At 38.8% G+C, this 23,645-nt stretch overlaps 1 protein-coding gene across 4 annotated transcripts in view; it reads left to right on the forward strand.

Moving 5' to 3' along the window:
• Positions 1 to 23,645, forward strand: part of LOC149163435 (Peroxisomal membrane 22 kDa (Mpv17/PMP22) family protein) — a 152,309-nt gene that overhangs the window by 45,022 nt on the left and 83,642 nt on the right. For all 4 annotated transcript variants that reach the window (XM_089431710.1, XM_089431711.1, XM_089431712.1 and 1 more), the window contains one exon: positions 11,482 to 11,576. In XM_089431710.1, the coding sequence (XP_089287836.1) occupies positions 11,482 to 11,576 (95 nt within the window). The remainder of the gene's footprint in view (positions 1 to 11,481; positions 11,577 to 23,645) is intronic.

The following is a 23,645-nucleotide window of genomic DNA, read 5'->3' on the forward strand; positions in this document are numbered from 1 at the left end:
CTTGGCCTTGCCTTGTTAGGTACTGTTCTGACTACAGTACCCCACCGGCTCCACTCTGCAACTTACCCACAGCCTCCTAAACCCCAGCAACCTGAAGGTGAGAGCTCCTAGGCTTTGTGCAGTCCCGACACCGGCAAACTAGCTCCCTCAGCCAACTGCGTTAGCCCTCCTGGCCTCTGCGTGGCTCTGCGTGAGCATGTCTTTACCTCCTTCAGGCACTACGTCACCCCTTGTTGCTTTGCTGCTAGGAACAACTTCTGTCACTCGGGACAACTGTTTTTTGCTGCTGCTGCTCTGTTCTGCTGATGTCCTCAGTTCTCATGTGATCTGCAACCATGCTCTGATACCATGTTGAAGTTTCTAAGTCTAACAGTTAGAAACCGTCCATGCACTTTACTGATTTATTCCTACCTACTTGTTCTATTAATTAACAAGTTATTTACCCTATAAATACTGAAAATAAATACAAGTGCATGCTCAACATATTACAAATCATCAACTGAAGGAAACAGAAACAAGCACACAAATGACGCTGTTATTTTTGGACTAATGTCCCCGGAAAGACCCAATGTGGGAAAACCGGTGCAGCTACTTGAGGGTTTTATTATTAAGCAGCGATTTTCTGAGTACATTGGGTGCCAAACTGGCTAACTCGACAGAGATAAAAAATTTGGCAACAATACCTCTCTTCGGAAGCAGGGATTCGGAAAACCTACTCCACGAAATCCCTCTCCAGCACAATCTGAAGCTTAGCGTCAGCCCTGCTGGCCTCTGCGTCAGCCTGAAACCCTCTGCATCAGCCTACTGAGGCTTTGCGTAGCCTATCTTGCTCTCTGTGTCACTCCTGAAGCCTCTGCGTGGATGACGCAGGCCCTTCTGGCTCTGCACAGTTTCTGCTGCTTCAGCGTGGTTCCCTCTGGTTCTGCATCTGCTTCTCTCTGCTTCTGTGTTGGTCTCTTGCCACTGTCCCTGCCTCTCTGCCTCGTACTCATTGCCCCTCGCTGCAACTGATCACTGATTCTCTCTCTCTTAGCAAACCCCTCTCTAGAGAATAGAATGATTGATCACTTTGGTGTATTCTCCAAGTGACCCTCAAGCCTCTTCTTATACTTTTCTCGTTGACAAATCAACGGCCAAGATTAAGTCCCTAATCAACGAATAAGATTAGATTTGGCTTGATCCATGTCTTTTAGACCACTCTAACACAGTTTTATATTAATTCACATTAATATTTTAATTTCCCTAAGTTTAGACTCAGGGACTCCATTAAAAATATTAATTAATTTAATATCTCCCAAACTGTTTAGAATCTGCCCAAACCCTTTCTGGGTATTGGAGATCTCATGTGCCCTAACCTGTCCACCAAATTTCGTGGATAGAGCACATCCAATGCTACCCCAAATCAACAATTTTCAGCTATGTCTAGGCCTCCTACCAATTAGCCTTTCTTGGAGAGCCCTTCTCTTGCTTTTGAAGCAAGCAAGCCATTATTTGAGCCTCTCCATTGAACAGGCTTTGGAAATCACATTTTACATTGTTATTGACCTCATCATTCTAGTGATTTCCTTCATACTGGGACTCCTCCCATTAGTGAAAGTCTGCAAAGTGTAGGGGACATTGACTGAGGTGACAGTGGGTCCTTGTCCCGTTGTTGCCATTTGGTCTAGTAGTTGTCCCTTAGGAACCCTTCCTAGGACCCTGAAGCGAACAAAGTTTCTTCTTAAGATTAATTACTCCAAAAGACTTGGAATATTAAAATATCCATTAAGGATATAAATATTATATTAAATATGTGAATAAGAATAAGAATGATAATGATAATGATTTACAATGAGAACAAGAGGTTTGCTTATATATCACGCTAGCGTCTCTTCATGAAGAGTCATGTCCTATTAGACATGCCTCTTCAACCTAACTATTAGCTTAACTTAACTATTATTTATGATTTTTATCTTTTACATTATATTTATATTATTTATATATTTTATTCGTTACATTGCCTCCTTCCTCAAAAAGCTTTGTCCTCAAAGCTCGTCGATAAAAAAAGCTTGATCTCTTTTTCGGCTTTGAAAGTCTTTCTGTTTTGGAATAGTCATCCTCGTCGATACAAGTTGATATGATTTTCTTAGTGACAAACAAAATTGTTGCACCGAGAAGGGATCAGACCATCCCAGATTAATCTTCTGTATGACATTTTGATCACTGGAATTTTGTGACGACTTGTTAGCATAAGACGGAATTGATGTTACGTCATTATTCTCTGAAACATTAATTTGTTGTCTACGGTTTGAATGGTCCTGATACATAGCTTGGTTGATTTGTCTATTCTCATGATTCGGATGCCGATATAAAGCTTTTAGATTTTCTTTTGGCGAAGATGTTGTTGAATTGGTTATGGAACATTCACTTGAGATGTCCATTGTCTGAATTGCAACATCTACATGTGTTGTTTCTAAAAGAATGTTGAATGCATTAATTTCGAATGAGCAAACAGCTCAATCATAATACAGAGATATTTACAATAATAGAAACATCAGGTTTCTATGTAGAATATAGAAACACTCAGTTTCGTCAAAGAAACTGCTAAAAGAATATAAATAGCAACAGCTAAAAGGAATGAGCATTAAATGCTAAATAGGAATATTCTAATATATTCTAATACCCTCCCTTAATGCTCAATCTATTTACAACACCAATAGACCCTCTGAATTTCACAAATTTATCAGGACCAAGAGGCTTGGTGAAGATGTCGGCGGGCTGCTCTGTTGTGGGAACATATTGCAACTGAACTGAGCCGTCTTCAACAAGCTGGTGAATGTAGTGGCAATGAGTTTCCACATGCTTTGTTCGTTCATGAAAGACAGGATTCTTGGCAAGTTTGAGCACTCCCTGATTATCACAAAACAAAGAAGTAGGCCCTGTCTGGGAAACATGCATATCTGCCAGCATACGTCGAAGCCAAACTGCCTCACAGGATGCCTTAACTGCTCCCCGATACTCGGCTTCTGTTGAGGAGAGAGCCACTGCCTGTTGCTTCTTACCAGTCCAAGTAACAACGCCGGATCCTAGATTAAACACATACCCAGCTGTAGATTTACGGTCATCAACCGAACCGGCCCAGTCAGAATCAGTGTAACCACTGAGAATAGGATTGGAACTTCGAGTGTATAGGAGGCCATAATCAGAAGTGCCACGCACATATCGTAGCACACGCTTTGCTGCTTGCCAATGATCAGCTTTAGGAGTAGACATGAAGCGAGAAATGTAGCTTACTGCAAAACTGATGTCAGGTCTGGTAGCAGTAAGATAGATGAGACTGCCCACTAATTGCCTGAATAAAGTTTCATCCACAAGGGGAGAGGATGACTGAGCTGAAAGTTTGAGCCCTGGTTCCATAGGAGTCGTGGCCGGTTTGCAATCCTGCATTCTGAATCTGTCCACAAGATTTTTGGCATACATGGACTGAGAGAGAAAGATCTGATTTTCAGTCTGCCAAACTTCAACCCCCAGACAATAATGAAGAAGCCCCAAGTCTGTCATCTCAAAAGTTCTGCATAAATCTTGTTTGATCCCATGGATCTAATATGCAGAGCTGCCAGTGATGATAAGATCATCCACATAGACAACCACAAACAAGATATCATCACCAGTATGCTTGATATACAGGTTTGCATCAGAAGGGCTCCGCTGAAAACCCTGATCTGTCAGATACTGATCAATTTTCATATACCAAGCCCGAGGAGCTTGTTTCAATCCATAGATTGCTTTAGCTAACCGACACACTTTCTGTTCTTGACCAACAACCTTGAATCCTGGAGGCTGCGTCATGTAGACTTCTTCTTGGAGATCACCATTTAGGAAAGCACTTTTTACATCCATCTGATGAACTTTCCAATTGAACTGAGCTGCTAGGGCAAGAACAAGCCTTATGTTACTCATCTTGGCTGTAGGAGCAAAAGTCTCCTCATAGTCGATGCCTTTCTTCTGTGAAAATCCTCGAGCCACAAGCCGAGCTTTATACTTGTCTAAGGTTCCATCAGCTTTGTATTTCACTTTATACACCCATTTGCAGCCTATGGGCTTTTTGTCTGCAGATCAGAAAGTGTCCATGTGTGATTCTTCTGAAGACTCTGGAATTCGGCTTCCATAGCTTGTTCCCACTCAGATGTACCCTTAGCCTCTGAATAGGTTTGAGGCTCAAAAGTACTGTGCAGGTTAGCCATAAGAGCAAAATTGACTGTAGACTGTTGTCTGTTCTTATGTCTAGAAGTTCTGCCTTCAAGGAGCTCATCATCCCGGAGATCACCAATGGTTTTAGCCCACCATTTTGGCCGAAGAGTAGAAGAAGCAATAGCAGAAGTAGAGGAACCAATATCAGGAGGAGGTGGAGGAGACTCAAGAGCAATAGGGGTGGCAAGAGGAGGGTTATTTTCTGGAGAAAGCTCAGATAGAGTATGATCAAATACTGATGCTACATCATCCCTCCCATCAGGTGGACCGACCGGAAGAAGTACACTGTGAGGCTGATCCTCAGAACACTGCTTAGAAGAAGAAGACTGAAAAAATCCTCTGTCTTCATCAAATACTACATCCCGACTGAAGCTAAGACGACCAGTGGCTATATCTATTAGCCTATAGGCTTTGTGATGATCACTGTACCCTGTCATCATGAGTTTCTGGCTTTTGGAATCCAACTTAGATCGCTTAGCAGCTGGAATCCAAACATATGCAACTGAGCCAAATACTTTGAGATGACTGATCTTAGGCTTTCGGCCAGACCAAACCTCTTCAGGAGTCTTCCCTGTAACAGCCTGAGTGGGTGATCTGTTAAGAAGATAAACAGCAGTAAATACTGCTTCAGCCCAGAATTTGTTTGGAACACTCCTGTGTTGTAGCATGGAACGAGCCATTTCAACAACCGTGCGATTGCGACGCTCGACAACACTGTTTTGCTGAGGAGTGTAAGGAGTGGTTAATTGTCGTTTGATGCCATGAATATCACAGAAGTTGGCAAACGCCGAAGAACAAAATTCCCCCCCATTGTCGGTCCTAAGGGTCATGATGTTACAACCAGATTCTTTCTCCACTAATGTTTTAAACTTCTGAAAGGTACTAAGAACATCAGATTTATTTTTTAAAAAATATACCCACATCTTTCTACTGAAATCATCTACAATAAGTAAAAAATATTTGCAAGCAGTGATAGAGGCTGTATTCATAGGTCCGCAAATATCAGTATGAAGTAACTGAAGTACCTTAGATGCGCGCCAAGATTCTCCATTTTTGAATGAAGACCGATGTTGCTTTCCCGCTTGACAGGCGCTGCATACCCCCAACTGCTGAGTCTGAATATCAGGTAATCCAGACACAAGTCCCTCCCTAGAGAGCTAAGAGAGATACTGCATATTGAGATGCCCATATCGCTGATGCCATAGAGTGCTGATAGGAGAAATACGTGCTGCTAGAGCCACTTCTGGAGAGTCACCAGTGTCAAGTAGCCTGTATAAACCATGATCTTCTAGGCCAACAACAACTGTTAAACTAGACTCCCTGTCAATAATGGAGCACTTGTGGGTACTGAACACTACATCAAGTTGAGGAGAATTCCTCATAATCTGGCTGACAGATAGCAGATTAATTTCCATACCAAGAACATAGTATACATTCAGAAATATAAGTGTGCGCCCACCAGACTGAATTTGAACTGTACCTCTGCCAGCTACTGTGTACTTTTCACCTCCGCCAAATACCACGGAATCACTGAAAGGTGAGAAGTCAATAAACCAGTAACGCCTGTGAGAAAAATGACGTGATGCGCCAGAATCAATGTACCATGCAGAGGAAGGAACATGGTCTGAAGACCTTTTAGCCATAAAGGCGTAAAAGGCAGACTCTGTCTGCTCTGAATGTTCTGCAACATTGGCTGTCTGATGTGGCCCTCCCTGTTTCCTCTGTTCAGAAGCAATCCTCTGTCGGCAATCTTTCTTCATGTGACCGAACCTGTGACAATAATTACACTGCACACTTTTCTTCCGAGCAGGATCAAAAGGCTGAGAGGAGCCTTTCTGCTGAAAGGACTGAGGGGACTGATATTTTGCAGAAAATGCATTTTCCGAGGACACTGATGAAGCACTACTACCAAACTGCTGTTTCCACCGATCCTGCTGCAGAAGTTTGGTACATAAATCTGGAAACTTCAGATCAACATTTGTGGTGGTAATGTTGAGCGTTTCAATGAAGTGTTCATAAGATTTCGGTAGACTTTTCAAAGTAATGACTACCATATCTTCCTCCTCCATGGTCCGACCAATGGCTTCGAGCTGATCTCGAATGTTTTTAATTTTGTTGAGATGTTCCTGTAAAGACATATGTTCGTCCATCACGATGGAGAACAACTGATTTTTGAGAAAAAAAAGCTCTGCTACCAAGCTCTGCTTTTATCAGATGTCTCATGCAATTCTTTCAACTGTTGCCAGATTTCAGCAGCTGTCTTGCCAGAAGGGATCTGTGGTAACTGATCATCAGCGACAGAGAGCTTGAGAAGCATAACAGCCTCTCGATTTCGATCATCAAATTTATCTTGATCGGTCCCGGCTGTACCTGGACGAAGCTCTTTGCCCAAAATGAGTTGATCAAGACGCCTGTACTCAAAATGGTCAACATTCTTTGTTTCCAAATGTTATAGTTGCTGCCATTAAAGCGTTGATTTCCTTCTAACATCAGATTGGTAAGTGTGGCCATTTTCACAAAGAAAATACAGAAGTATGACACACAAGAACAATGTAGCTGACTGTTTATCCTGCTAAAAATTTTTTTACCCAACAAAGATATCTCTCTAGTCTAAAACAATGGTAATACTGCTAGCACAAAATATATATTTCTGAGAATACAGTTTCCCACAGGAGAATGCAAGTCTACCACACGTGTATAGCTTGTAAAGGAGGCTGTCAGGATCACAAAAAAAATTCCGCTGATAAAAATTTTGGCAACCAGAACCACAAATACCACGGAAAAAAATTCCGGCAAGCACCACGGATTGGTAACGCTGATAAATCAAATACGAATATCTAAACAAGTTGGCCCACGTGAGCTATCAAGGCTTCACGTCACGTCTCAGCTGTAAACGACTCAGAGATATACGTCTCAGCTATATACGGCTCAGCTATATAGATCCACAGGTGTATATATCCACGGGTTTCAACTGCCACGGGTTTCAACTGTATATATGGACCACGGGTTTCAAATATTTATCCTCGGGTTTGAAATATAAATGAACCACGGGTTTCAAATACGGGTCGGAAATATATATATCCACGGGTTTCAACTGCCACGGGTCGGAAATATATATCCACGCCAAAATATATATCCACAGGTTTCAAATGTGTATCCACGGGTCGAAAATATATATCCACGGCAAAATATATATCCACAGGTTTCAAATGTGTATCCACGGGTTTCAAATGTAAATCCTCGGGCTTCAAAATGAATATCCACGAGTTTCAAAAATACACACGTATCCACGGGTTTGACAGCTTTGAAAATAAAACCACGAATTTGCCCGCAGATCGAATTTTCAAACCACGAGTCTGACTTTCAAAAAAACAAATGAGTTTTGAGAGAAAACACCTGGATCACGAATGCTGAGAAATTCCACGTTGTGGTCGAGTAGCCGCCAGGTGAAGAAGAAGATAGCCGGATCCACGATTCCAAGCAAAACTGGCCAGCCAAAAAAAAATTCCGCTCCCACGAAAACAGTCACCGCCACAAAGTTATTTCCTTAATAAAATGATCATGCAAGGGAAGAATCCATTTCTGTATCGAGATGGACGACTGTAAGCTTTTATCACAGCGAGCAAAGCCGAGGCTAAGACTCAGTGAAGGCTGCCTGGCTTACAGAGGGCTCGACCTTAGAAAGGACTCAAGAGATTACGATGCAAAGAGAATTATTGTTCAAGAAATCTCTTAACCTTGCTCTGATACCATAAAAGAATGTTGAATGCATTAATTTCGAATGAGCAAACAGCTCAATCATAATACAGAGATATTTACAATAATAGAAACATCAGGTTTCTATGTAGAATATAGAAACACTCAGTTTCGTCAAAGAAACTGCTAAAAGAATATAAATAGCAACAGCTAAAAGGAATGAGCATTAAATGCTAAATAGGAATATTCTAATATATTCTAATAGTTTCTTCAACTGACTTGTCTTGTTGAGTTGTCATATTCACTGGATCGGTATTCGTTCCCTTATTTTCAACTTGAACTTTTGTGACTGGAGATTTCAATACTTCTTCTTCAGTGACTTGTTACACTTTTTCTTTTAATGCTTTCTTATCTTCCTTAAGTTTCTTAGTTTGATTGAGCAAACTTTGATTATGGTTTCTCAGACGTAAAAGTTATTTGGTTTTTGATTCATCAACCTTATTTTCAGTGTCTTGAATTTTAAGTTTTTCATCTTTTAGATCTCTGATTTGTTCTAATAATTTTTTATTAAGGTTCTTTAAATGTAAATTTTCCTCTTCTTGTTTTGATAAATGCTGCTTGAGTTCTTTCTTTGAGACTTTAGTCTTCTTCACTTGTACCAGTAATTTTTCGACGTGGTCCTTTAGACAAGAAATTTCTTCATCCTTTTCCATTATTAATTTGTAATGCATATCCACAAGTCCAGCATATTGTTGCTTAAGTATTGTGATTTCTTGTTTTACATCTCTTTGGAATTGTTTTTGTTCATTTCTTAGAGATTCCATTTTTTTCACTTCTTTTATCTTTCTTTTTTTTTTCAACAATTTATTTATTTATTTCTATTTTTTTTATGATATATTCTCTCTCCTTTTATTTATTTATTTCTTTTCTTTTTTATATGATATATTCTCTCTCTTTTTTTATTTTTTATTATGTACTCTCTTTTTATAAAATTTTTATATAACAATAATTTTTTTCTAATATATATAATTATAAATTATATATATTATATAATTTTAATTTATATATATTATAAAATTATAATTATATAAAATTTATATATACTTTTTTGAGACCAGCTTTTCCTTTTATATGTAACTATATAAAGCTTATATAGTATCCCTTTTTATAATTATAATAATATTTCTTTTTCTCAGAAAATTTGGATGAGACGTGACTCTTGGTACCGTCACAATCTTTAGATTTGAACGATTAAAATTATTTAGATCACACCTTTTTTCTCCAATGTTATCAAAATATCTTTTACTTTTAAAATACCATGGGCAATTACCATGGGTTGTTTCTAAAACCTCGGTTAACGTTCTCCACGTAAAATGTAAAACTTACCACGTGTTTTCTAAAACACGGGCAATTACCATTGGTTTCTAAAATACCATGGGCAATTACCATGGGTTGTTTCTAAAACCTCGGTTAATGTTCTCCACGTAAAAATGTAAAACTTACCACTGGTTTCTAAAACCATGGGCAATTACCATGGGTTGTTTTTAAAACCACGGGCTTCTCCACGTAAAAAGCTTTAAATATACTTGGTATGAGATTTTGTATCCGTTTTGTTTTTTGTTTTTTTACTTTTTATTTTCTTTTTTTTTTTTTAATTTATTTACTTATATTTTTTTTGGTTAATTTTTTTTTTAATGGCCAAAGGCCTAAAAAATGGAGAATCTCCCAATATATAGCGAAACGCTTCAATTATGACAACAACAAGGTTGATGATAGGTTGATAGCCAAAGGCCTGGTGATCAGCCAAACGTGGCTCTGATACCACATGAAGCGAACAAAGTTCCTTCTTAAGATTAATTACTCCAAAAGACTTGGAATATTAAATTATCCATTAAGGATATAAATATTATATTAAATATGTGAATAAGAATAAGAATGATAATGATAATGATTTACAATGAGAACAAGAGGCTTGCTTATATATCACGCCAACGTCTCTTCATGAAGAGTCATGTCCTATTAGAGATGCCTCTTCAACTTAACTATTATCTTAACTTAACTATTATTTATGATTATTATCTTTTACATTATATTTATATTATTTATATATTTTATTTGTTACAGACCCCTGCTAGATTGCGTGGTAACAGCTCCAAGATGATATCATCAACAAGCAAGGCTCCAAGGTATGGCCGCTGCTTAAGCAAGGTCCAATGCTCCTCCAATGTTATGTGCTCCTTTTGGTCCACCACACCTACATGATCACTTCCTTGACCCAAGCTAGAATAAGTCGAGTACAAGCCTTCATGCAAGTGATCCAAGTGTGCCCATGCCATCTAGGGCTTGATGCCCTCCTCCAAAATGCCAAGCGCTTCTCCCCCAACACAAGATGTCCTCCAAGCAAGCAACTCAATGTCTATTTGACCATCATGAAGAAGTTACCAAGCTGTCTAAAGGTCTTTAACTCCCCAAAGAAGAATGCCACATAAGCTTCCATACAAGGTCGAGAACTCTAAGTTTATGCTATCCCTACATGTGCATGTCCATCATGGAATCACTGCATCATCCATACACTGCACCCCACATCACATGAAAGACCCCCCAGTGTAAACTATTTTTGAGTAACCCTGAAGGATAACATTTTTGAAAAGTTCAAAAGCTCGTAGGAGTGGGCATATGGCAGGTATGGGCTCCCCAACTCTCGGGAGTGGTACTCGTGCTACTATGGAAACTCTAAAAGCTAAAAGCAAAAATCATAAAACTAAAAGGCTAACTACAAGTACTTAACACGAGATTCAGTTGTTCGTTTTAAAAGTAGATTCTAGTTTAGATGTTACAATTATTTGCTGAACCAATTTTGTATTATAATACTAATAATATAATTTAAGGTCACAGGCTCGCCAGTTTTATGGAAACTCTAAAAGCTAAAAGCAAAAATCATAAAACTAAAAAGGCTAACTACAAGTACTTAACACGAGATTCAGTTGTTCGTTTTAAAAGTAGATTCTAGTTTAGATGTTACAATTATTTGCTGAACCAATTTTGTATCATAATACTAATAATATAGTTTAAGGTCACAGCCTCATCAGTTGCTAAATTGATGTATGAGATATCCTTGTTGGTGGGACAAGGGACCCCCTCGGTATAACAATTTGACTGCTACATTCAGATATCTCATTTATGTGTATAGCTACTGTTTCTGATATGTCTCTGTAATTTGTTCAGAGTCCAGACTAATTAAAATGCACTGAAAACATAATTTTTTTTCTTTGACGAAAGAACTGAGGTGAATCAGAGCTCAGCTTTGCTCCATAATTCTCGCATTATCCATCAATTTCTGGCAACGTAAATGGGAATGGTTTCATCAAAAAATTGTGAACTGTATCAGATACCAAGCCTAAGCTATAAAAATATTGTTGCATGCTTATCATTTTTAACTAGATTGAGTTGCCGATGTATATTAGACATTCGTTTTACATTGAATTTACCTGTATGAGCAATCCATGGACAATGGGCACACAACTGACTTTTTGCAGGGTAAACCTTGAATTGCAGTTGGTAATAGACAAGTCCCCTAAACTTGATGTAAAGCGGCTTTCTATGTCCACACTTATTGGCCTGGTTTTAGTAGGTCCGACACTACATTTTTGGTAATTTTCTATTTCCATCGAATGCAATCGAAATGATTTCTTAATTTGTTAGTCGTGCTGTCTGTTAATTTTTGGTCTGATTCGTTGACATTTTCTGCTGTCACAAATCTTGCTATAATGTCTACATTACAACTGATGTGAACAATACTAATTGGTAGATTTATTTTCCATTCAATGGGGTTGATAGTTTGTTTGAAGATAGACAGTTGAGGTTTACATTGCAAACAACCATCTCTTAAACTGGTTTATGTAGATAAAATATGGCTGAACTCAAAGGTTTATTAAAGTCAATGTGAAATGAGCTCTATATAACTGGACCTCAGAATTAAATGACCAGTATGAAAGCTATGGCATAGGATTTCTTAGATGTCATAACCTGCACGTGCTTGGAGAAAATGCCAATTCTTTTTTTGTAACTCCTGGATTACAAATATGACCGTTATTAATCTTTATCTTTCAATGGTCATTTGAGACACAATTGCTTGTCCCAAAACATAACCAACTTATATGGACTATGAAAGTTGAAACTGTCTAGAATCTGCTTTTGAGTAACACAATTGATTGGCAATAGAGTAAGGCTCACAACTCCCCACTAGGCCGCCTTGTCTATGCATCATGTGTCTCTCTTTGATGCTGCCAGGTCACAAGAGAAAATGCTGATTGCATGACCTGTATCTGGCATGGTTGATTTTGAGTATGCCAAACCATCAAGCATTTGATCATTCACTAACGAGCCTGACTGGGGTTATGGTGGTTGAAAATTCAGCCTCTCCACAATTGATGCTGTATTAGATTTGTCCTTCAATAAATGCACCTTCTCCACATATTGATAGCACAATAAACTTATGTTGAAATACTCTGCCTTTTGAGCTTGCTATAACCTGTAGAAAGTCCAGCCTGTCAACTACACCTCTTTTACCTAGAATTCACCACTCTTTAGCGTCCTTTTGTTGCTCCATCACTGAAACTGAGATAGCTGGCTTTATCGTGTCTTGTTTTATTGTAAAATCAATTCCGCCTTTAGTCCCCCTGGGTGACTTCTCCCACTCAATCTTTTCAGGACGCTGCTGTTCTAAGGGCACAAGAGAGAGGAAAATAAATAAATTGTTGACTACCTTTCCTTTTCTTTTTTATCTCCCATTTGGCCATTCCTCTCTCTGTTGAGTAAGCTCCTCCAATTGTGCATTGCTGTAGACTGTAATACCACTTGGGATTTTTCTCATCATTTTTCCCTCCAGAGTCCATATCAGTTCTGCCTTCTGCCTGATTTGGATCATTTTGAACCTCCTTATTACCGTGCTCTTCATGCACATCTACTCCCAATCATAGTGCCTCCTTTTGCACCTTCTGGCCATGCAACTAGGGTGGAATTTTCAGCTTGGTAGATGATGTGTCTTCATCCACAACTGTATCAAAACCATCATTAGTGCTCGTTTCAATTGCCATGACCCTCATGCTGAAGGTAAAACACTGCTTTTGCTGTTCATTTAAACAATCAGGATACTTCAGTAGATATGCCATGACCCTTATCTTGAAGGTAGAAATTGAAGAATTATGTTCTTGCTGTTCCTTAAACAAACACCATATTGAGCATCTTCTAGAGACCTCTGTCAACCTTCTATGAGTCAACTATAGAAGGGCTCTGTTAGACTAAAGATAGTTCTCACGGGGGCATGCATCATCAACTATCATTATACAAAGTTTTACGTCTAGTTTCACATTTCTTGTAACAATTTTTTTGTTTTTATGTAGGAATGGCCAATTCCAGCTACAAGACAACTATTGCCATTGAGCAAGCATTAAGCTCATTACTTCAATAAGTGAACTTTTTCAACCAGGAAAAACACTTCCCAACATTTCATGTGACCAAAAACAGACATACAATTCTTTACTTTGTTCTAGAAAGGCTATGCATGCCTTGGGGCATTTTCAGTTATAAACTTCTGGGTTCATCATATAATTCTCCTTTCTCTGAAGTTAAAAAACTTCATTTTTTCCATTAAATATCAACACTTCTACACTCATGATAGAATGATTTTATTGTTTCATTTTAGGGCCTAACCTTTCATGGGCATATTTCTGTTCACTTCTGCTGGGTGTCACTACCGGATATCAGAAGCTTCTGCCAACCACCATGTCCGTGCTTGGTGTCTGAAACTGTGTCTCAAGTAATGTCACTATTGGGCATCTATATCTGATCACATCTGAACCACATTATTGCTTCCTAAACTTTTCCCAAGGGCATCACATTATTGCTTGCCAACAATTATTTCCATCAACACAGTCTCTGTTTTGTATGAGCTTTTCTATGCTTCTGATATTCATTCCCTTATATGACATGTTTCTCCTACTGCCAGGTTATCTTCTCTATTAGGTTAGGTGTCCTTTCCTAAGGACAAAGCAAGGTGAGCTTCTGAGCCTCTTGCATTGGATCATAGTGATATCTGTGGGTTGTGTCTACATATTCTATTAGGGGAACTAAATACTTCCTCATCTTCATCAATGATTTTCATTGCATTTTTGGCTATGCACAATTAAATCTAAGGATGAGGTGTTTGGAATGTTTTGGGAATTCAAACCTCTTGCAAGAAATCAAAATAATAGGAAAATCAAGTGTCTCATGACTGATGGTAGAGGTGAATATATTAGCAATCGTTTCCAGGATTTTCTCATATCTCATGAAATCTCTTTATAGAGAACTGTTCCTCACACTTTGTTACCTTCCGAACCCGCACTTAAGGTGGTAAAGCGCAAAACACAAGTGCAGCCCTAGGGGAACTCAAGAAGGTTGCTTACTATCACCACAATAGACCTTCCTCTCACTTTAGGTTGGCTATTCTTTGTCACTTGGAGGGAGGTGCTCCCTAAGATAGGATCAGTGAGTCTATCTAATGAAGGCTAAAATGTAGATGGAGAATTCGACTTGGAAAAACAAAGAAGTTATACTTTAGATGTTAAGTGGATGGTGGGTTGCTAAGACTAGTATCAGTCCAAAGGTTATGGAGTCAAAGAATATAAAACAAAGAGGCCTTAACATATTTGAAGAAGACAAAGTCAAGCGATACACTGATCTGCCATGACAAGTCCAAATGTTTTTTAGGTGGATCTTCCATGACGAGTTCAAATGTTTTTTAGGTTATATTACTGTGAGTGAGACTCCTGCGAATGGATGCAACATCACAACCAATTTGTTTAAGCTAAAATAAAATGCAACCCAAATAATTAAGGAAAAACCTTAACATGAGATGACAAGGAAAAGGACCAAGAAAGATGGCCTTGATATTAATGGACACTCGAAGCAAGAAGCCACATCTTCAATACCCATCTCATAGGATTAAAAGAGGCATTAACATGCGCCACATCCATTATGATGATTTGCATTGTTGAAATCCCATGTAAATGGCGTCATCAATAATGGAAAGCCCTATTAATGACTACATGATGCCCTAGCTCTAGAAGATGCCCTAGCCCTAAATTATTGATGCTAGCCCTAAAATGTTTGATATATAATTCCCTAGCCTTGTTGAATATGCCCTACTCTAGAAGATGCCTTAGCCCCAAATTATTGATGCTAGCACTAAAATGTTTGATATATGATGGCTTGGCTTTGTTGAAGATGCCCTAATCCTAATAAATGAATAACACATGTGAAGGAGTTCTTATCTTGCAAGTCCTAAACTTGGAGCCCTAAGACTATCAAGAAGAAGCCCTAACATTATCCAAGACATATGATGAAATCCTAAAGGCTGCCATGGAATACATTTTTATGAATGAAAAATTATCATAAGAGACAATATCTTGAAAAGTTTTTTACACCAATTTTTCATGTCCCTTTTTTTTGTTTCCCTTGTGGCTTGGTCAAGGATGGACTCCCATGGTTGGAGGTAGTTAGGTAATAGGAGCAAGTTTACCATCAGTGGGCCCAAGAGCTTCTGGAGGGGCTTTATGGGGTTTTGAGGAGTTTCTTTGGGATTTGATGGCATTCACTTGGCATATTCCATCATCCCCACAACTTGCCTTTTGTTCCGTTGCATTCCGACAACTTTCGGAAAAACATGGTTATTATGGGGCCTAACTCAATTAATTATGCTTAAGGTAGGATTCTAGGAGGAATACTTGACGGAGCACCTTAGTGTAATAGCTCGTTGGAACCAGAACGAGAAGATCTACAGAACAGAATGAGATGGTGGGAAGTGATTTTCAGTGGCCGGAGGAAGAATGGTGGCCGATTTACCATTTTCCCAAATTAAAAGGGTGTTTTAATTAAAATAAAAGGAGGGAAAAGGTACTAGTGATTAAAATAATAATAAAATAAAGGCCTCTAGAGGGGTCCATTAAATTTATTAAAAGAGGAGGAGACCATAGGAGTACATCTTGGATTGTTGATAAATATTGTTGATGAGGTTTAGAGAACCTACTTCCCAACTTCTATAGCCCCAGGATGGAAACCCTCGAGTTTGCTAGTGGGTGTTGGATGAAAGCCCAACACTCTTGAGGAGATTTCACTTAGAAATCTCACAGAGTTTTAGTGGAGTTTTGGAGAAAGAAATTTTGTAGTAGCAGGTTTGTAGTGGTCCTCTCGCCGGTCCACCTACATCATTGCCAGGGTCATTCATCATTTGGGTCAGAGCTCTTTTTCTGGGTTTTGCTCTGCTTGCTTGGCAAGCTCAGGTTCCACTATTCCTTCATGCGGATGTACTCTTTTCAGTGGATCAATAAAATTGCTTAGTGATTTTATTGGCGTTTATTTGTGCTTCAAATTGTTGGTTGTGTTTATTTGTGATTAATGTTGTTTAAGTTCATTCATGGTATTTACTATCAAATTTTCCATTAGGAATATTAAAGTAGTATTAGAGCATCGATTTTGGATCAGCCTGTGGGTTTTTCAGTTTTCAGTCGCATCTATTACTGAAGGGTTTTGACGGAGAAGTCGAAAACCCTGTTCCTGTAGCAAAATGAGAATTTGTCAAAATGAGCTCGACAAATTTGCTTATTAAGTGTTTAACAAATTCTCTGACAAATTGTTGCAGGTATAATAAAAACTTGACAAATTGGCCCAATGAGCTACAATGTTAAAAATTCAAAGGGTCGTGTGGTTTTATATTAATCAAATCTTCATTAAGCGGGACCGTGAAGGGGCCAAGTTAATTATGCCATAGTTTTTGGTGGGCCAAACTTCACATGAAAGTGTGGAGTAAATTATTTTTGGAAGGCCGTGTTGCACTTATTTTGTCACAAGTCCAAGGAAGCAGTTGGACAAATTTTTCAAAGATCAGAATCATCAGCTAACTATCTATCACGTCATTGTAAACCTATTTTCTGCAAATTATAATGTAAATGATGCTAGTACAACCATTTATTTATGTAACAACCTAGGTGATCCAAATTGGATCATTATATTGTTTGTCATCCATCTCGATGCATTTGGAGTGGAAAAAGTGGAGGAATCAGCTCACAAGACCATTTTTACCAGCGGGACTCAGTTTGGCGAAATGGGGTCTGAAACCTTCCGGGAGCATTTTTAGGCATCAAACGACGTTTTTTGGGGGTAAAACTTTTTCACTTTAGCACCGTGCCTTTTCATGCTATTCTACACAAAGAGACCTTTCCAGTGGCACAAGAAGCACATCAATCAAAGTCTGTATGCAAAAGTTATGCCACTCAGAAGTTGACCTTCCTATTTTCACACCTACAGTTTGGGAGGATGCCGCGTTAGCACCCATTATTCATGGAAAAGGGGCTAGCCACATGCTTGTGTGTAAAAGACTCTAGAAGAGTCTATTTTGTAACTCTAGTTAAGAGTTGATGTAGTCAAACTTAACCACTAGTAGGCTATTAGGTTGTGTTATAACCAGGCCACTAGGAGGAAGAGACATTCCATTCTTTCGAGAGCATTTTGTTCCATAGCTGAGCAAAGATAGCTAGGAGAGATATGAGGTAGAGCGCACAGAGAGGATATAGCAGCTCGCAGGCCACATGCATTACTTCTTTGTACCTGCAGCCATATTTCCAGACAGAGAAAGAGAGCGAAGCAACCTCACCTTCCAGCTGGGTTTTCTCCCGAAAGGGTTTCCCAAAGAGCATATCTTGTGTTTTATGTGTGTGTGAACTTATTGTTAGGATATTCCGACACATAGGAAATAGTTAAGTATAACTTGGTCTAGTGTAGAGTTAGGTAAAGTGTGTTTTTTTACTATGTACTTTTGTAACTTGCAATCCGACGGCTCATTCTCTCCTCGGTATTACCAATACTTGATCTGTGGCTTAACATCCGATTGGTCCATGATATCTATTTAAAGAGCATGGAGGGTCATTTGTAGGGTAGCCGTTCATGAGAGAAACTTATGTAAATTTTCATTCTTTTATTAATAAATTGCCTGAAGTGGCCGCGTTGGCTCAGGCCGTGGACTATTTCCCTCTTTGAGGGTTTTAACCACGTCAACAATACTGGTGTATTGATCTGTGATCTGTTTGTGAGCGATGTCCTTTGGTGTTCTGTCTTAGGAACTTACCCTGTAAATTCCTACATGGTATCAGAGCTATTTGAGGGCCGCATTCGTTGGTGATCCAAATCTGAAGCCGGTAGAACTGCATCCGACTGTCATTTCCTAGATCTATTGTTACTGACTGCTTTCGGGCCGAGAGGACTGCTCTATTGTGTTAGGAGCATTTGTTCTAGTGAGGAACCCCTTTTGTTTGACGTGAAAAGGTTTCCGGTAGCCCTAGCTACGTCATTTTTAAGATCTGGAGGTATACAATGTTTATTTGCAGTTTTTAGTTATTTTCTCTCTGTTTATTTCGTTTTATTTAGCTCTTTGTTTTTTTTTATTACCGGATCTATACCTTTCATTTCTGCGTATGCTCTTTGCCTTGCGACTTTGTGCGATTTGGGCAAATTAGAAACATAAAGGAAGGGTTTTTAAATGCGTATGCTCTTTTCCGCTGCGCCTTAGTGTGATCTCGGAAAATCAGAAACATTGAGGGAAATATTTAGTTTCCGGCTAAAACTAACTTCAAGCCGTAAGGTGTTGTTTTTTTGTATGTTCGTGTTGGGTTTTATGTTTTTTGTTTTGTAGGCCAAAAAGAGATTTCTCAAGTAAGCATGCACCCCAAAGCTTCAGTGACTAAAAACAAAAAAACAAACCCCTTCCACTTTTTCAAAAATTACTAACCTTTTAATCTAACTCACTTGGTTCAAAGCTGCATTATGAGAATAGAGGTCTTGAGTTCAAGTCTTTCTTTTTGTTGAGCTAATTAGATTAAGTTTGGAAAGGGGGCGGATTTTTTTTTTTTAAATATAACATTATCATTCATTTCCGCATATTCCTGCACTTCGTCGGCATCTTCAACAACTTTTCTTCAAAAAGCCATAGCTTCTTCATACGGAAGCCGTTTTCAGAGCCATTTTTTTTGAATCAGCTTAATTTTTCGAGATCTTTCCATTGGAACACTTAGCTTCAACATCTATAGCTTCAGTTTCTGTTAAAATGGAAAGTCCATGCCAAGTTATTCTTGACAGCACCAACTACTTCTAATGCTGGTCCTACATTGTGGATTTACTTAGAAGTAAAGGTCTTTACAGAATAGCCTCAGACCAAGAAACCAAACCAAAAGATGAAGATAAGGTAGCCAAATGGGAAAATAGGCAAGATCAAGCACGTGGGTTGATAGGGATATTTATTTTTCCAAACCTTAGATTCCATATCGCAGAACTTGATACTCCTAATGAAGCAATGAAACAGATCACTAAAGTTTTTGGAATTAAAAATGAACTTAGAGCTTATCAACTCGAAAATGAGTTTTTCGAGTTGTTTACATTGGACCTCAATAATTTTTCTTCCATTGAAGATTTTTTGTCCAAGTTCAAAACCCTTAGACTTCTCTTGGAAGGTGTTAAGGTTATGAAAGAAGATGGTAACCTTATCTATTCCATTCTTACTAAGTTGGGGACCACCCTACTTTGTGTTTGTTTCCACCTTCCATTCTACAAAAAAAGCCTTCATTTCTCAAGGACAAGACTACAAGCCCCCTTCCTTTGATGCCTTTTGTGATTCTTTAATAAGAGAACAAGAAAAACTCTTACATCTTGGTCTTCTTAATCTTGGAAGCTCTTCTAAGAAAGCCTTAGCCACTCAGCAGCAACCAAATTCAAAGAATCCTAAGAAGCCGTATCCTAAGAAGAATGGTCCTAAACCAAACAAGCGTCCTAAGCCATTTCAGTCTCAAAATGAAAAATCATTTCAACAAAATGATAAGGCAAATAAAAACAAAGGGAAGAAGACTAATAGACTTTGCCACTTTTGTAATCGAGATGGCCACTTAGAATCCAAATGCTTTAAGAAGTTGGAAGCCTTGGAAGCAGCAATGAAGAAGCATAACATCCATTTGGAGCACTTAACAACTTCAACTTCATCTTTAGGAATAACACTTTCTGCATGTGGTTGTCAAGCATCTCAGTCTGGATATGACTAAATGTATCTTCTTCTTCTCATTCTCATGAGTGGCTCATTGATTCTGGAGCTTCTTATCACATAGCCAAAAACAAAGCCATGTTTTCTTCTTTAAATGATTGTAACACCAAAAATATATATTCTGGTGATGATAGATCTCTTAGTGTTGTAGGGACTGGAACTCTTCATATAGACAATGGTCAATTCAATGATGTATTATGTGTTCGAACCTTATCCTGCAACCTTCTATCTGTATATCAGATAACTCATTCAGGTGAAGGTAAAATCGTTGAATTTTCACCTCACGATGTTGTAATTAAGGACCTAAGAGATCCTAGATAGATTTTAGCTACTAGCATTGTTGATGATTCTACAAGGTTGTATAAGTTTAACAACTTTGGGTCATCAAATCTTCCCTCGGTATTTGTTGCTCATAATGATGAAGTGAACAAACTTTGGCATGAGCGATTTGGTCACTTAAACTTTCGCTCCCTTCAGAATCTATGTAAAAAAAATGTGGTGACAGGTCTTCCAATGGTATCTTGCAGAGATGGTGTTTGTTCTGGATGTGTACTCGGAAAACATCATCGAGATAGTTTTGAAAAACGTGCCTCTTGGCACGCCTCAGCCCCTTTACAGCTTGTGCATAGTGATTTATGTGGTCCACTTCCAGTTGTTTCCTTATCTGGCTACAAGTATTTCTTAACTTTCATTGATGATTTCTCCAGACGCTCTTGGGTATACTTCTTAAAACTCAAGAGTGAAGTATTTAACATGTTCTTGGCCTTTAAGGCCTTTGTTGAAAAACAATCTGGACATCAAATTCTTAAGCTAAGATCTGATAATGGCGGAGACCATGTTAACAACAAATTCATCAACTTTTGCACTAAGAATGGAATTCAAATGCAACATACTGTTCCATATACTCCACAACAAAATGGTGTAGCTGAAAGGAAGAATCACACCTTAAAGGAAATGGCTAATTGTATGCTTCAATGTAAAGGACTTAGTCCTAATTTTTGGGCAGAAGCAATAAACTGTGCAAATTACATAATAAGTTGCACTCCTACTAAGGTTTTAAAGAATATCACTCCAGAAGAAGCATGGAACTCAATTAAACCAGATGTAAGTCACTTTTGTGTTTTTGGAAGTGAAGCATGGGCCCATATTCCAGATGAGAAACATAAAGCTTTAGAACCTAAGAGTGAAAAATGTATTTTTGTTGGATATTCTGAAGATGTCAAAGGATACAAACTTATTCCACTTAAGTCCAAAAATGTTTTTATTAGAAGAGATGTAAAGTTTGTTGAAAATATATCGGCCTACGAGTCTAGTTCGGCGGATGTGCCACCTCTCTCTTCACTTCTACTTCTGAGAATATTCTTTCTTCAGATGATGACAACGAGGATGACAATCCTCCCCAACCTTCTTAGGATCCTCCTTCAGCTCCTCAACTTCCAAAATGGGTCCGTACTACTCGGGATGCAGCAGGTGCTCTTGTCGGTGATCCTACAGATCAGCGACGTACACGTTCTCAATTCGATAGACCTCTTCTCTACTAGCTCAAGCTTCAGCTAATTATGATTCTGACATCTTTGCAGAAGCTTCAGGCCATCCAGATTGGGACGCAACTATGAATGAAGAATATCATTCATTATTGGCAAATGATACATGGGATCTTGTTCCCCTTCCAAAGGGACTAAAACTTGTTAGATGCAAATGGGTTTACAGAACCAAGTATGGACCAAATGGAAAAGTTGATAAACATAATGGTCGTCTTGTTGCCAAGGGTTTTTCACAAGTTGAAGGCATTGACTATACTGAAACCTTCTCCCCTGTTGTGAAAATGAACTCTATCCGCCTTGTTCTTTCCCTTGCTGCCTCTTTCAAAAGGGAAGTCCATTAGATGGATGTTAAATCTACGTTCTTGCATAGGGACTTGCATGAAGAAATCTATATGGAACAACCTACTGGCTTTATACAAACAGACTCTAGCCTTGGATGTCGGCTTAAGAGATCCCTTTATGGTCTCAAGCAAGCCCCTCGGGCTTCGTATGCCAAAATGGATAGCTTTCTTTTAGAAACTGAATTTTCTAGGTGTCATTCTGACAATACTGTCTACACCAAGAAAGCAAGTATCTTATCATTCTTGTTCTTTATGTTGATGATCTTATCCTTACTGGTAGTGATACCAACCTTATAAACCATGTGAATTCCAGCCTCAAAAAGAAGTTTGAAATGATAGAATTAGGACACTTGCATTATTTTCTTGGTCTTCAAGTCTTGCAATCCAAGGAAGGTATTTTCCTTTCCCAATCCAAGTATGCATGTGATCTTCTACGCCATTTTCACATGGACGACTGTAAGCCAGCTCCTTCTCCCTTTCAGTCTGGAGCCAAACTTTCAGTCACTTGTACTCCCCTGAAGTTGATGCTACCTTATACCGTCAACTTGTAGGAAAACTTTTGTATCTGACCCATACTCGTCCTGAACTTTCCTTTGTTATTGGCCTTATTGCTCGGTTTATGCAAAACCCACATGAAAGTCATTGGAAAGCGGCTAAAAGAATACTTCGTTATGTTCGAGGTACAATTCAATTTGGGATTCATTACAGTGCAGAAGCATCTCCTCTATTGGTTGGTTTCACTAATTCTGATTGGGCTAGTGACCCTGATGATCGGAAGTCTACTGCAGGTTATTTGTTCACTCTTGGTTCAGGACTTATTACATGGGCTTGCAAGAAACAAAGTGCCATTTCTCTTTCTTCAGCAGAAGCAGAGTATCGTGGTGCTGTACAAGCTAGTAAGGAAGTCCTGTGGCTTCGTTAGATCCTGTCAGAGTTTGGCTTTCAGCAGTAGCATCCGACTACACTTTGGTGTGATAATCAAAGTGCCATTCAACTATGCAAAGATCCAGTCCAATATCAATGCAACAAACACATTGAACTACACATGCACTTCATCAGAGAGCTCATTCACGACCATGTTCTTGAAGTGCAATTTTGTTCAACAGATGATCAAGTTGTAGACATATTTACAAAGATTCTCACAGAGGCAAAGTTTACTAAACTTCGATTTATGGTTGGAGTTTAGGAAGTTGTCACTAAGGGGGGATAGGCTCTAATGCCTCCTTCCTTCTATTGTGTCATATTTGTACATTCTTCAATCCTATCCCAAGTTGTTCTTAAGGGGGGATGTTAGGATATTCCGACACATAGGAAATAGTTAAGCATAACTTGGTCTAGTGTAGAGTTAGGTAAAGTGTGTTTCTTTACTATGTACTTTTGTAACTTACAATCCGACGGTCACGGTATGAAGTGATCTGACGGTTCATTCTCTCTCGGTATTACCGACACTTGATCTGTGGCTTAACACCCGATTGGTCTATGATCTCTATTTAACGAGCATGGAGGGTCATTTGTAGGGTAACCGTTCATGAGAAAAGCTTATGTAAATTTTCATTCTTTTATTAATAAATTGCCTGAAGTGGCCACGTTGGCTCAAGTCGTGTACTATTTCCCTCTTTGAGGGTTTTGACCACGTCAACAATACTAGTGTATTGATCTGTGATCAGTTTGTGAGCGGTGTCCTTTGGTGTTCTGTCTGAGGAACTTACCCTG

The sequence above is a fragment of the Pinus tabuliformis genome, chromosome 5_1 (genome assembly GCF_031772625.1).
Source record: "Pinus tabuliformis cultivar Carrire ecotype Pingquan chromosome 5_1, CPIR1, whole genome shotgun sequence".
Classification (NCBI taxonomy): Eukaryota; Viridiplantae; Streptophyta; class Pinopsida; order Pinales; family Pinaceae; genus Pinus; species Pinus tabuliformis.